This window comes from Meles meles, chromosome 9, assembly GCF_922984935.1.
Source record: "Meles meles chromosome 9, mMelMel3.1 paternal haplotype, whole genome shotgun sequence".
Lineage (NCBI taxonomy): Eukaryota > Metazoa > Chordata > Mammalia > Carnivora > Mustelidae > Meles > Meles meles.
This window is the reverse complement of record NC_060074.1, coordinates 90840743-90855862: the sequence shown is the minus strand read 5'-3', so window position 1 is coordinate 90855862 and position 15120 is coordinate 90840743. Positions and strand designations below refer to the sequence as shown.

Genomic DNA, 15120 nt, shown 5'->3' with positions numbered 1-15120 from the left:
TGTTGAACTGAACTGAATTTTAATTTTTTCTTATATCCCAGACTCATCCTGTTTTAAATAATAATTTGTAATATCTAAACTGGATTCACTTTTATTCAGATCTTTTGAATCTAATTGAAATAAAAGGTGATTAAAACACATTTTTAGTAGAGAATAAATTTTCATATCTTTCTCAGTTAACAACTATTTACTTTCAAACTTTGTATATTAATCAACAGTCATTAGTTAAAACAAAACCAAAAATAAAATTAACATTCAATTTGGGAAATGATAAGAAAGAAAGATTGTAGAATATTGATTTAAAAGTCTTAATTTATTATCTATATAAACATTTAGAAATACATTCACATTGACTTTTCATAAATAGTACATATAGTTATATATATAGTATTTATATATATATATAATTATGTATATAGTACATAGACACACACACACACACACATATGCTATCCAGAATACCTCATATTTAAAGTTGGAACTATGAAATCAGTTTTTTGACTTTCTATAACCAGACATACTACTGAGATTCTATGTGGAAGATCTAATCCCCATACCGCTGACCTACGATGAATGTCAGTTTACAGCCAGCCATTCATTAAGTAAAGGCACAACCATCCTCACCAGAAACCACTTCTTTATGGTATTCTTATATCTTTTCTAAAGCTCAAACTGCTTTGTATTAAAATTCATATTTCAAAAATTAACTTCTAATATTAATATAGTAGAAGTTGACTATTTGTTCTATGAAAGGCCATACTTCCCTGTTAGCTTCCTAATTGTCTTATTCATCTAACATCTTTTTTTCCCCAAAGACTGAACCAAAAAGAAAGGAAATAAGGCTCAAAACGTACGACTACTCATCCTTAAAAATAAGAAAGAATTATTTGTGGGAGAATAATTTTATTCTTTGGTCAATGGGCCCTGTGGCCTTGTTTTTTGAATTATCTGTGTGAATCAAGCTACCCGTTATAAGCAGAGATAAGCCACATTTGACCTTATTGTGACAAAGACACAAGGCCCTTATATTGCAGTAGAACAAAGAAAATAATCATAAAATAATATAAGTCACAGCCAACAGTCAATAATGGTAAAGTTTGTATTGTAAACAGCACAAAGCCCCTGATCTGGATAATCTTACAAGTCTGTTTGCTAAGGTTAAAAAAGAAAACTCACATAGAGATGTATAATTTGAATGTGCTTCTGGTGTTAATGGAGCAGTAAATTTTCTAAGCTTTAACAGGTCATGATTAATCAACCCCCAATCAATACATAGCATCCTAGCTATAGAACCATTACACTTACCCATGATGGTTAGGGCTGTAGCTTTTGTTAATTCTTCTTTCATTGACTCTATTACTTCTAAATTACCACCATCCAGGTTGCATCTATTTATGGTTCCATTTCCCGAACTGATCCAATAAAGCTTGTTTTCCACATAGTCTATCGATAGACCTGTAATTAAATTATACAACTTAAACATAACTGTAGCCACTTAAATAGTAATGTTTGACTACCACTATATTTGAGTGGGAAAAATAAGTTGCAAGCTTAGGTTCTTGCCTTTAAAAACAAGATCTGGCTAATAGGGAAAAATACTGTTATAACTATCCGTGGAACAATATACCTTTATAGGCACTTAAGCATTATCTCTGTTGATTATCACAACAATCTGTGACACTGAGAGCAATGACTGTCTCATCTCATGAATAAGAAAAATAATACCTAGAATTGTTAAGAAATCTATGAGTCCATAGCTAGCAAGGGATCTTAGTTTAACAAAGTTTAACAAAGTTTTGATTTCCAAATTAACTGCCTCCCCTTCTCATTACACTGCTTTGCCTCAGAAAATTTTAATACATAATACATTTTTGGGAAACTAATACCATTGATGAAATTTTTAATTCCCACCTACTTTCAGTAAAACTCACTTTAGGCAGTTCAGCTATAGATTCAAGTTGTTGATTTCAGTGATTTTCAAGTAAATACAAAAGTAGAATTTCAAAAAACTGTAATGTCACTGAAGCATGGAATTGAGTTGGGCTTATTTAGAATCTGTTGTGGGGCGATAAACCAACCATCTAGTAAGGGAACCAAGCCAAAGGCTTAAGATACTATCGCCACATCACAGCATATCACTGTGGATTAGCTTTATTACATTTTATGGATAATTTCATATGTTATAGTGGTATTCATGGTTTTCAAGGTCTCAGGATATGTATATTTTGATTGCTGAGGATTCTTGGTACACATCTACTTAATTACTGGCATGTTCAGTAGGCTCAGGGTTCATGCTATAACAATAACTATGGTTCCATATTGATCTTCTGTAATTCACAGCTACTTGTGGAAAAGCACATGTGGAAATATACTCAAGCATATGGTACAATAAATTGGTTCTGGAGTCTTCCTCAGAGAATGAAGGAAGGAAAACACACACACACACACACACACACACACACAGAAAAAAAACTCTTCCCTATTTTAAAAAAGAAACAAACAAAAAACTAAGACAAATTAAAAAAAAAAATGAAGGAGGAAGGAGATACTGAAGAGAATCACATGAGTTCCAGTGCATTGATAAAGAGTTAAATATAGTCCAGATAGTTCCAGGTAAAGACAGTCCCAATCCAGGGAGTTGATTTATCAGATCAGGTTTAATCAAGTAGAAATAATACTACAAGTCTATGTAATATATCAGCTATTTATTGATTTATTAGTATATTTTACTAATAGAAGTCTGAAAGGTACAGAATAAAGCTAATAAATATAAGACATTTCAGGGATAAAGTTTTCAGATTTTCTTTTTATGACTACTGTGGGAGATTGGCTTTAAATACTTAAGAAAATGATCAAATAAAAACCATCACATTCATATTCTTTGGTGTAGTATTTTCAGGTTGAAGGTCATCCATCATTCAATTTTTTATCAGAGAAAGTTCAGTTACTTTGTAGGTATTTCCTGAGTCACCTCCAAGCATTTTTCTTTCTAGTAAAAATCCTGGTTTAAACTACTTATAGTTCAGATGTGGTCTATTTTCCTTTCTACTTAGTTGGCTATCTAAATCACATAATTCTATCTTTAATCAGCAATGAAGAATATCTTACTAGAGACTTATGTAACAAAATATACACCAAACATTTTGTGGTCCAATTTTCATCAAAAAAATGAATTAATACATTTATGATGAAGAATTCCTTCTAGGCAATTATCTATCCCTCTAGATATTCCAAATTTTCTCTCTCAATCAAGCCAAACCACCAGAGAGCTATCTGCTTTTTAGATCGCTGAATTTTTGTCCCTCATCTAATCTGTTGCTGAATTGAGCTCTGGCATTGTGCCCTTGATTTAAATGAAGGAAGCTGTAAGAACTAGCCAAGGAAACCACTGTTACACTTCCCAGGATATAGTGTCTGAAATAATATATCACATAGTGACCTCTTTATATAAGGACCCATGGGAGAAATTTCTTTCAGGGCTCAGTGCCAGAAAAAGCTATAGTGGAAAATATAAAATTGTAACTGATCATATTTCTCTCTTTGCTTTGGCTGCAAAGAACCTAAAGAGTCATATTTGTGACCCATCTGCAGAAATTGTAAAGGAATTGCATTCACACCACTAATTTTACTCCTGGCTTCAATAGACTAATCTATTATTTTTCTTCACCTTGATTTTTAAAATCAATACTCTTGTCTGGCCTTGCTTAAGGGATTAAATTTGTCTAAGTTTCCTAAACCCCCCCTTTTTTTAAGGAAAAGGTACACTGATAGCAAATGTGCCCGACTCCAGATTAACCCACAGTGTCAGAACTTTCTTATCCACCTAACACCCTGTGATTTCTGGACTCTAACATAGGCTGTATAAAGCAGTCATTTTACAGAGCAGGGAAGTTACTGTGCTGGGGTCAGAGTTCCCCAGAGTTTACTAGTCAAGATTTTTGTTCATGGACTCTGAGTGCCTGAAGAAAAGAAGTAGTATGGTAGTGAGCTTTGATCTTCAATACTGAGCACAATGCTTAGAGAAGAAAATTTATAAACACTGCATGAATGAATGAGTTATTTAATTAATTTCATTATTAAAATTGTAAGTTGTCTTCAAGGAGTTCTGTCTACTAAAGTTGAATTATCTTCACAACAGAATTTTTTAATGCACTACCTAAACCCGCATGCTATGACAATAGAGAAGAAGTGCAATGATTCAATAGGTCTACTTGGCATGGCTTAGGTTTTTGCATCAATATTATGAAGGAATAGTGTAGGATTAATCATTTTAAGATTCACATGAAAAAATAATTAAGTTCCTATATTAACCTACATATTCATGTGATCAGTCACCTAGCTTGTATATCATCTCTTCTGTTAAATGTATTAGCTTAATCTCTGAATGTTCTTGAGCACGTTTATTCCTGAATTATAAAACAGAATTGAAATATTTCTTTCAGATTTTATTTATTTATTTGAGAGAAAGAGAACATGAGCGGGGTGGGATAGAGGGAGAAACGGACTTCCCACTGAGCAGAGAGTTCAATGTGGGTCTCCACCCCCAAAACCCTGAGATCATGACCAGGGCCAAAGGCAGATGCTTAACTGGCAGAGCCACCCAAGTGCCCTGAATTGAAATATTTTTAAAATCCTATTATGAACTCAAGAAACTGGTGATAATATGTTTTAAATTCATAGATACATGCATGTTTAGAAGTACAGATTTTTGAAGTGTTTAATGTAAATGTTTTCACAGCATAAGATTTTTTATTTTGTTATTCTCATACACTTAGGTCTTAATAACACTGAAGAATTAATTGGTGTCCATTTATTGCAATAATTTCTGGATCAAGTCTCTGTTGCACTATTTCAAAAGATGAATCACTAAGCAGTAAGCTGAGATTTTTTGATGCACTTGAAACTACTCAATGATTTTAGAATGCTAAATCAATAGCCATGAGAAAACAGATCAAATATATGCATGTTAAAATTTTTTTTTTTGACAGAGAGAGATCATAAGTAGGCAGAGAGGCAGGCAGAGAGAGTGAGAGGGAAGCAGGCTCCCTGCTGAGCAGAGAGCCCGATGTGGGACTCGATCCCAGGACCCTGAGATCATGACCGGAGCCAAAGGCAGCAGCTTAAACCACTGAGCCACCCAGGTGCCCAAATATATGCATGTTTATAAAAGTGTCCTAAACCTATGCAAAGAAATAAGATTATGTTTGCACCAAAATGTCCTCAAATGGGTGAGGGTGACTGAGATTAAAACATCATTAAAATGATTTTTGGATATATCTGCAGAATATTTCACTATTAATATAGACTTTTTTCTATAAGACACATATATTTTTAATATCATCTAGAGTTGGTAATCAAAAGAGGAAAACTAGATTCAATAATATAACAGGTATATCAAAGGAAGAAAAGTCATCATTTGAATTTAAAAACATTAATGAAAAGAAAAATCCACCTTTTTAACCTATCTTTTCTATTTTTATAAAAATGTAGAGTGAATTCATGTGCTTTCATTCTGATCCTTTTTAACCAAAGATATCCCTTGCTGTATTATTTTAATATTTTGATTTAAATAGCCCAGTGTATTTTTAATTGGGACAATATAATTTGCCAAAATTATGTAATTGATCTTATAATAGAAATACACTGATATAAGAAACTACATATTATTTTTTAGAAAAAATAAAGTCTAAATATATTTCCATATATTACTAAAAAAATTGGGGCGCCTGGGTGGCTCAGTGGGTTAAAGCCTCTGCCTTCGGCTCAGGTCATGATCCCAGGGTCCTGGGATCTAGCCCTGCATCAGGCTCTCTGCTTGGTGGGGAGCCTGTTTCCCCCCTCTCTCTGCCTGCCTCTCTGCCTACTTGTGATCTTTCTCTGTCAAATAAATAAATAAAATCTTTTAAAAATTGTGAAGGAAAATTAAAATTTAAAAAAAAAAAAAAGATTGGGAGGTTCAGGGGCTCCTGGGTGGCTCAGTAAGTTAAGCATCTGTCTTCTGCTTGGATCCTGTTCTCTGTCCTTGGATGGAGGCTGGTTGTCTGGTCGTCTGGTCAGTGGGGAGTCTGTTTCTCCCTCTCTCTATCTCTCTGTGTGCTCTCCTTCTCAAATAAAATCTTTTAAAATTGTTTTAAAAATTAAAAAAAAATAATACTGGGAAGTTCACCTGTCTCATTTCTTTTTTAAATGACTCAAAATTAAATCAATGTACTATGCAATATGGAATTAAGGCAAAAATACAAATATACAGAAAAAAAGGTTTTGTTTTTTTTTTAAAGATTTTATTTATTCACCTAACAGAGAGAGAGATCACAAGTAGGCAGAGAGAGAGGAGGAAGCAGTCTCCCTGCAGAGCAGAGAGCCCGATGCGGGGCTCGATCCCAGGACCCTGAGATCATGACCTGAGCCGAAGGCAGCGGCTTAATCCACTGAGCCACCCAGGCGCCCCGGATTTTTTTTTTAATTAATGTTTTCTAGAGGTGGTAATTTCCTAATATTTTTCAGACACCAAATTTCATTTCAAATTTTTCAGCCCTGCCTATGCATTACAATTATCTGGAAAAGTATTAAAAATACTGTTTCCTGGGCTCCACTCCCAAAAATTCAAACTTAATTGGTTTGAGTTGGTCCCAGGAATCAATATTAAAAGGAAAAAAATTCTCTTCAAGTGATTTTAGAATAAAAACATTAAGAAATTCCCTGGGTGGCTCAGTGGGTTAGGCCGCTGCCTTAGGCTCAGGTCATGGTCTCGTGGTCCTGGGATCGAGTCCCGCATCCGGCTCTCTGCTTGGCAGCGAGCCTGCTTCCCTCTCTCTCTCTCTCTCTCTGCCTGCCTCTCTGTCTGCTTGTGATCTCTCTGTCAAATAAATAAATAAAATCTTTTAAAAAAAACTGCATATTTTTATGAGCCTTCAAATTTGAATATGCAGTAAGTTTAATGAGGCCTTTTAAATATTGCCTGGAAGTGTAATATGGGGAGATCTCTTTGGAGACAGAGGAATACTAAAGATATAGATGGCGAAGAAAGGGTACCATGGATAATAAAACATAGATGATTAACTTCAAAGCCTTCAGACATGTATAAAAAAATAACATTGAAATCTTCTAAATATTCTCTTTACAGCATTCTCTTCAGACAATAGAATACAACTCCTTCTGCATATAGGATTGTGATAGTTATAGAAACTGACTATTGAGACTATACAGCAGGTGAAGAAATATCATAAAATCGCATCCCTCACTAAACCTGTAGAAGAATTATAATGTTCTGGATACTCCAAAATGGAGATCTTTTCAGAGTTCACCAGAAGAGGCATGATTTCTGGGAGGCAAAACTGTTTCTGAAACATTGAATTTTTAGCTCCAAAGGAGCATGGTTATTCCATGAGGAAGTAGAGTGGGGTTCTTTGCCTAATTGCTATCATGCTATCTCAAAAAATTATCTCTTAAGAATGCTTAAATTTTGTGAGTGCAGAAATAAATATGCTGAGGAAACCTGATCATTCTTTGTGCTTTATCCCTGCCTTCTCTCTGAGGTAAATATGAATACAAGGTACCACCTTTCAATTCAGCTTGTCTCTTCATTTCTGGGTTCACCTACAAAAGACCAGTTAGACTGCACCTTGTTATCCCCTCACTTCACCATTATGAAATTGTTATAATAATATAATAGTGTCTAGCACAAAGAAAGCGCTCAATAAATGCTAGCTATTTTTTAGTACTACAAGTTTTTGTATTTCCTTTTCAAGCTAAAATCCTAGTCTAGAATTTGCAACTCTTTGGTAATTCCCACAACTGATAGTTTTTTGAGATAACTTGGTGTGAGGTATATTCAGATTGTGCATTTCATTTGTTATTACAGTATCTCTCAATTATGCAGGTAGATCAAAATTAAAACCTTTTGTTCTGTGAAGCCCAATAAAAGACATGCTTCAATCTGGGAGAAAATATTTGCAATCCAAGTATCAGACAATGCAACACAATTATTTCTGCTTCTGGCACTGTAATAGTTGTAGAAACTGGCTACTGAAAACATACAACAAATGAACAAGAGACTAGTATCAACAAAAGTACACTCAAAACACAGCAGCTAAAAAAATCCAATTAAAAAAATGGGCAAAAGAAATGAATAGACATCTCAAAGAAGAAGATACACAAATGACAATTAAGCACATGAAAAAAATGTTTAACATCAAAAGAAAATGTAAATTAAAGTAACAACGACATCACTACACACCTGTAAGAATGCCTAAATGAAAGTAGTGACAAATGAAATGCTGACAAGGATTTGGAGAAAAAAAGGATCACTAATACATTGTTGGTGGGAACGAAAAATGGTACATCCCCTCTGGAAAACAGCTGGGCATTTTCTTGTAAAACTGAGCATACTATTCCATAGGACCCAACAACTGCACTCCTGGGAATTTATTCCAGGGAAATAAAAACTTATGTTCACACAAAAACTTGCACATGAATGTTTATAGCAGCTTTATTTAGTAGTCAAAAATTAGAATCATCCCATCGCCTGCAAGAGGAGAATGCGTAAATAAACTGGTATTGATATATCATGGCCTCCTGCTTAGCAAGAAAAAGAAGGAAAGTACTGATAGATTCAATTTCAATGACTCTCTGAGGATATAAGCTGAGACGAAAACAGCCATCCATAAGGTTAACACCCTGTATGATTACAGTTATATAACATTTTAAAAATAGAAAATACCAGAAATGGAAGACTGATGGTGTGGGGAAGAAAGTGGAAAGAGGTATAGGCAGGAAAGAGGAGGTATGGTCATAAATGGGCAGTAGGAAGGACCACTGTGGTGTTGTAATTATTCAGTATCTTTTTTTTTTAAGATTTTATTTATTCAATAAATAATTCAGGAAGGCAGAGAGGCAGGTGGTGGGATGGGGGTGGGAAGCAGGCACCCAGAATTATTCAGTATGCTTTTCATTTTTTTTTCCTTTTGTTTTCTCACTTAACCATGAGAACTTCATTTTGGGGCACCTGGGTGGCTCAGTGGGTTAAAGCCTCTGCCTTTGGCTCAGGTCATATCCCAGTGTCCTGGGATGAAGCCCCACATCAGGCTCTCTCTGCTTGGTGGGGAGCCTGCTTTCTCCTCTCCTTCTCTCTCTGCCTGCCTCTCTGCCTACTTGTGATCTGTCAAATAAATTAACTAATTAATCTTTAAAAAATAAAAGAACTTCATTCATTTTATTCAGCATCTTGACTGTGGTGTTGGATATAGGAACATATGCATGTGATAAAATTACATCTAAAATTAAAGATATAGATCAATATAAGCAATCTGAATAACATTAATGGATTGCATGAAGGTTAGTATTTGGGTTGTGATATTTTATTGTAGTTTACATAACATTCCAATGGGGGAAAATCAGATAACGCATACATTGAAACTCTGTCTTATTTTTTATAACTTCAAGTGAATCTAAAATTATCTCAATAAAATTTTTAAATAAAAAAGTATATTATCCAAGAAAAAGTTGAATTACATGTGTGCAGATCAGAATATTCCACTCCAAAATATGCCACTTTCATTTAAAAATTATTTTGATTTCAAAACAAATGAGAAATAGCAGACAAAAAAATAAAAGCTATTTGCCCTCTTTTTTTGCTAAAAGCAGTCCTAGGCACTTAATCACTCGAGACCAGTCTAGACTCTTACCAGCCCAGGGATGGCACAGAGAGGAATCTACATAATGAACCTTGGTAACACAACACTTATCTTCCATCAGTTTCCCTCAGATATTTGCCTTCCCATAGTTTGCTTCCCTTGCAAGTTTAAAACCCTTTTCCTTTGTTTTGTCATTATTTTGTTTTGTTATTATTCTACATAGTTTTCTGATTTTTGTTAAGATGCTATATAAAGCCCAATTTCTAACCACTGCTTTGAGTTACTGATCAGTGAGCTTCCCTGCATACATGTGTGTTACTTTTGTTAATAAACTGTTTTTCTGGGGTGCCTGAGCGGCTCAGTGGGTAAGCCTCTGCCTTCAGCTCAGGTCATGATCTCAGAGTCCTGGGATCAAGCCCTGCATCAGGGTGTCTGCTCAGCAGGGAGCTGGCTTCTGCCTCTCTGCCTCCTTATGATCTCTGTCTGTCAAATAAATAAATAAAATCTATAAATAAATAAATAAATAAATAAATAAATAAATAAACTGTTTTTCTCTGGGTGGTTTGTCATTTGTCAATCTAATTTCCAGGTTCTTAGCCAAAGAAAGGTTAAAAAAAAAAATTGGCTGGAGAGGGGGGTTGGCTCTTTTGTTTTGTTTTGTTTCTCCATTGCAAGTGTCTATACTACTATAATCTGATCTAAATTATTTCTTGAAATCATCCCTCTCCATTCACTTTACTTTAAGAAGTCACTGACAACAAATAGAGTTACAGAACTAAGGTAATTAGTTCTTTATCTCATGGAGTTAAGATTTCAGCCTCTCCCTCATTCTCCCTCGAATTAATCATTTCATCTCAGATAATTTATGCTATATTTCAAGCTTCTAATGATTGGCAAAAATTATGTGACTTGTGAAAATAATACATGCAAAACTGGAAGCAAGCTCAGACTTGGTAACAGGCTTTTCTTGAGGAGTGTTTTGTTCCTTTTTTTTTTTTTTTTAAAGATTTTTATTTATTTATTTGACAAACAGAGATCACAAGTAGGCAGAGACGCAAGCGGAGAGAGAGGAGGAAGCAGATTCCCTGTGGAGCTAGATCCCTGTGTGGCTAGATCCCAAGACTCCAGGATCATGACCTGAGCCGAAGGCAGAGGCTTAACCCACTGAGCCGCCCAGGCGCCCGGAGGAGTGTTTTGTTCTAAAAGATCACTTTAAAAGGTTTAATACCTATAGTTTTATAATTCACCAAAACTACATTTTAAACCTTGGTAAGAAGTAGACCAAAATATTTTTTAAAAGCCCTGGACTGTGTCATTTGAATATTTTAAAATTATACTTTCTGTCAATATAATCCTAAACATTCCCTTGTGTTAGATTTTTTTTCCCTAGACACACAGAGTTTTCTAGACGTATCATGTTTGTGCCTTTTATGCTTATTTTTCCTTTTTACTGAGAATAAGGTAAGCCCCTTCTCTTCTGTCCCTGCCTTAAAAACAAAAGTATATTTTTCCTTCCAGACCCAGTTGAAATTTCAAATATTACCAATTTGGGTACTATTCTCTATTTTTATTGCTCATACAAAATTGGTTGTCTCCTCTATTTTCACACTGTCTACTTATATTACCTTTATGGTGTCTGGGAATAGTACTCATGAATGACACTGCATCAAGTGATTTGTAACTATTTCTGTCTATTTCACTGGACTATGATGATCTTATTGATAATGTATCCAGATTTTACTTCCAGGTTCTGACACCTACTATACACTTCATAACCTTTTCTTAATAATCTTTTTTTTAAACTTGATAACAATCAAAAGAATGAATAAACAAATGATCAGATAAAAATATAATAAATTTAGGTTATTTGTGTGTATATTAATGTGTAATTTTAATATTCATAAGTCCTCTGACCTTTTTTGTAAGCTCTTCTTAACATTTCTTTTGGGAAGCATGACTTTTATATATTGATTAAATTCCATACACAATAAAAGTGACTGTGCTGCGTAATAAGTATATTTAAATAACTGCATATCTCAAGCAAGAAAATATATACAGAAATTTGTTTTAACCTTACTTTTAAAAAGTGAGGTCTCTTGGATTCTGTTGATGTAATAAAAAGTGTTTATGAATGTTATCCATGAATAGAGTTCAAAATCCACATTATATAATATATGGGTTGGAATGATTAAATAATAACTCAAAAATAAGTTTGGTAGGTTTCAAAAAGGTGTACTTGAAGATTGAGTAAGCAAATGAATTTTGGTTGGGATTACATTGAAAATGAAGGGAAAATATGTAATGTACACAGGATTCTTAAGAATAAACCATGAAGGATAATGCTGATTGACAAGCTAAGTTGCTTTATATGAGGCTTAAGGGATAAAATTCATAATATGTAAACATTTTAAACATGGAAATGGCTTTAAGTAGAAAATTAAAATCCTTTGTTATGCAAACTGCTCTAAGCACTTAATGTATCCAAGACTGAGCAATAAATCTTAATTGAGAATATTTAGCTCAACAATGGATAACTGGAATGTTGATTTGTATTTAACAGAAACAAAGTTATTCAGCCCAAACTGCCTGAAGGATCCAATTATTAGTCTACAGTTATACAGGGCCCTAAAATGCCAAGTTGGGTGTTTTGATAAGATTATGATGCACTTCTATTTCAAGAATGTCACACATATGGATTTAACAACAAACAAGCAAGGGAAATCCAGCGAATTACAACATAAAAACAATTTCACAAATTAGAAAGCCTAGTATATCAGTGACATTTCTGTTGAAAAGTAGCATTTAAAGATTTGGAAATAATTAATAGTGAGGTAAGATTGGCATAGAGGTGGCATTGCTTCTTGTGTTCCCTGGCTGCTTGGAAAAGCTGACTGCTGCGTCCTAATTGGGCCCACATTTCTCAGGAGTACCCAGGTTCTTAATTTTTTTCCTCTACTTTCTATGCTTGAAAGAGTATCAATTTTATTCCCTGATCTTAGCTTGAGGTCAGGTAATTACTACATGAAATCAGCCTCTCTAGGAATAGCATAATGGTTATGGTTTAATACGGCTTTGGAAGCAGATAAACTTGGATTTGAGTTCCACTCTACTATCCATCACAGGCAACTTACTTCTTTCAGCAAGAGTCACTTTCTGTATCTATAAAAGAAGGATAAGAAACCCTTCCAGAAATGATTAGTGTGAGTTGATTCATGCAAAGCATTTTACAAGTGCTTGACATATTCTAAGTGCTTAAAAAGTAGTCACTATAATTATGTTATTTTTCTTGCCAAAGTGAGGATGGTTCTATTGTATCACATATCCTAGGTGAAGGATAAGCAAACACAAAGGTTGGGGGTTCATGATGAGAATTCAGGTTCCATAAAGGAGGAGATAATGATTGCTTTGAGTTGATACTTCCCAGCCTCACCAAAAAGAATATTGTGTTTCCTCTTTGAATCTGGGGAAAATAAATTATAATCTGATAATCAATATACCCGAAAAGAAGAGCAACTGAACAGTAGCTCCTCCTTTCCTACTCACCTAGTTTTCTTCATGGAAATGATTTAGAGAATACAGTGGGCAAGAGTTTAAGCCAGAGGTTGTCCAGACAGACTTACCATGAAAAAATAATTACAATAATTTCCTGCAGTGCAAAATATCAGTGCAGTTTGATTAAGTAAATAACAAAGTAATAAATTTCCCTATGTATATGTATTTCATGGGTATGGCAATCATGTGCACCAAGAAAAATAGGCTTGCACTTATCTTTTACACAGTCATGTGTCTACTCCTGGTACTGGAAAAGTCCATTTTAGAATTCATCTCAGGGGAATAGTTCTAAGAAAATCTTATCAAGTGGGATTACAATGCCGTCAATTCTTGGAATTATTTCCAAGATTCTTCTGTATCAAATGTTTCCTTGTGAGACTTAACCTGCATGCTGAAAGAGAACTTTGGATGCCTCCATTTGACCTCAGACTTTCTAGTTGGGTTCTTCTTTCTAGCTTGTCATAGGGTTAGACCGAAGTTCCAGGGCAAAGCATTCCCTGATGGGAACCAAAACAACCCCCTCAGGCGATAAGGACTGCCCCGAGCCAGAAAGACCCCTCCTGAGATTGACTCCAAGATGAGGATCTGACTTTCACTGTCTACTTGCACTTACCCACCACCTTTACCCCCACACTTTTGCTTAAATAAACCTGGAAGTATTTTCAACATTCTGGGGACGATCTTTGATTACTTGGCCTCGCTGAAATAAATTTGTTTTTGATTTCTTCATCACTCCTTTCTCTGCCTTTGGATTTTGTCAGCGTTGAGTGGCTGAACTTGGTCTCTTTGGGACCCCCAGAGCCAGGGGCTTTTGTACCCCTGTGTATTAGCTACAATGCTATACTAAATAACAGTTCAATTTTGTATATAAAACAAATAAAAAAAATAGTCCACTTATTTGCATCGCAGCTCTAGGCTCTCCAGAGGAGGAAAAAAATAAGTAAACAGTAGCAAAATAATATCTTTTTAAAAAAGAAAACAATAATCTGAAGTGCTTCAGATTTTGTGAAAAGTAGTAAACAATATGTTTTTGAATATATTTTAGGAAAACAGTTCAAACACACAGTGAAAACACTAATTTCAAAATATAGTTACTATGCAACATAATTTTAACCTATTTATTTATTTGTTTGTTTGTTTATTTTGAAGATTTCATTTATTTGAGAGAGAAGCAGGCTTCAGGGAGCCCAATGTGGGGCTCCATCCTAGGACCCTGGGATCATGAACTGAGCTGAAGGCAGATGCTTAACAGACTGAGCCACCCAGGTGCCCCCAAACTTTAACCTATTTTAATCAATGACTATAATAGCTTGAAACCCATACCATCTTACCTGGCCTTCATCCATCCCAAATAAAGAATCTGAAGTGACTGAATATTGATAATACTTTCCTGCTATAAACTTACTCACAATGATATGTTTTATAATTTATAGATAATAGACTCTCTACCCTATTGGTATATATCAAAAATTATAATAACATGTTCAAAATGAATAAGGCATTACTGTACAAAGAATTTAGTTTTATCTTTACATCCAATACTGAGGACTTGTTGATAAGTTGATAAGTTAAGCACATCTATTTTTGCCCTATTCTTTGTTTCTATGAGAAATCTCTGAGGTGCTGAGAAGAGCCAAATGGCCACCAGGTTAGACAGGAGATGGGGGAGAAAGAGCAAGAGGAACATGTTGAAAAGAACATTTGGAAATAAACTATTTCTAATTTTTCCTCTCTAGCTAGCCATGCTTTTATTTACAAGCAATCCTGTTGGTAAAATTCTTACATTCCATGCTTTGAGAAAATTATGGCATAAATATAAATATTTTCTACTCATCAGATAATTGAGGAAATGCAACATGGACAACACTCAGCTCACTTAATACACACTACTTTCACAAAGTAATCTTACTCAGCTATGGTATATAAATAAATCTTG

The 15120-nt window shown here is 34.5% G+C and overlaps 1 protein-coding gene across 1 annotated transcript in view; it reads right to left on the bottom strand.

Annotated features, from left to right (window-relative positions):
• The window catches only part of LRP1B (LDL receptor related protein 1B), a 2013404-nt gene that overhangs the window by 587741 nt on the left and 1410543 nt on the right, over positions 1-15120 (bottom strand). Inside the window, exon 32 of the mRNA XM_046019480.1 lies at positions 1306-1455. Within this exon, the coding sequence (XP_045875436.1) occupies positions 1306-1455 (150 nt within the window). The remainder of the gene's footprint in view (positions 1-1305; positions 1456-15120) is intronic.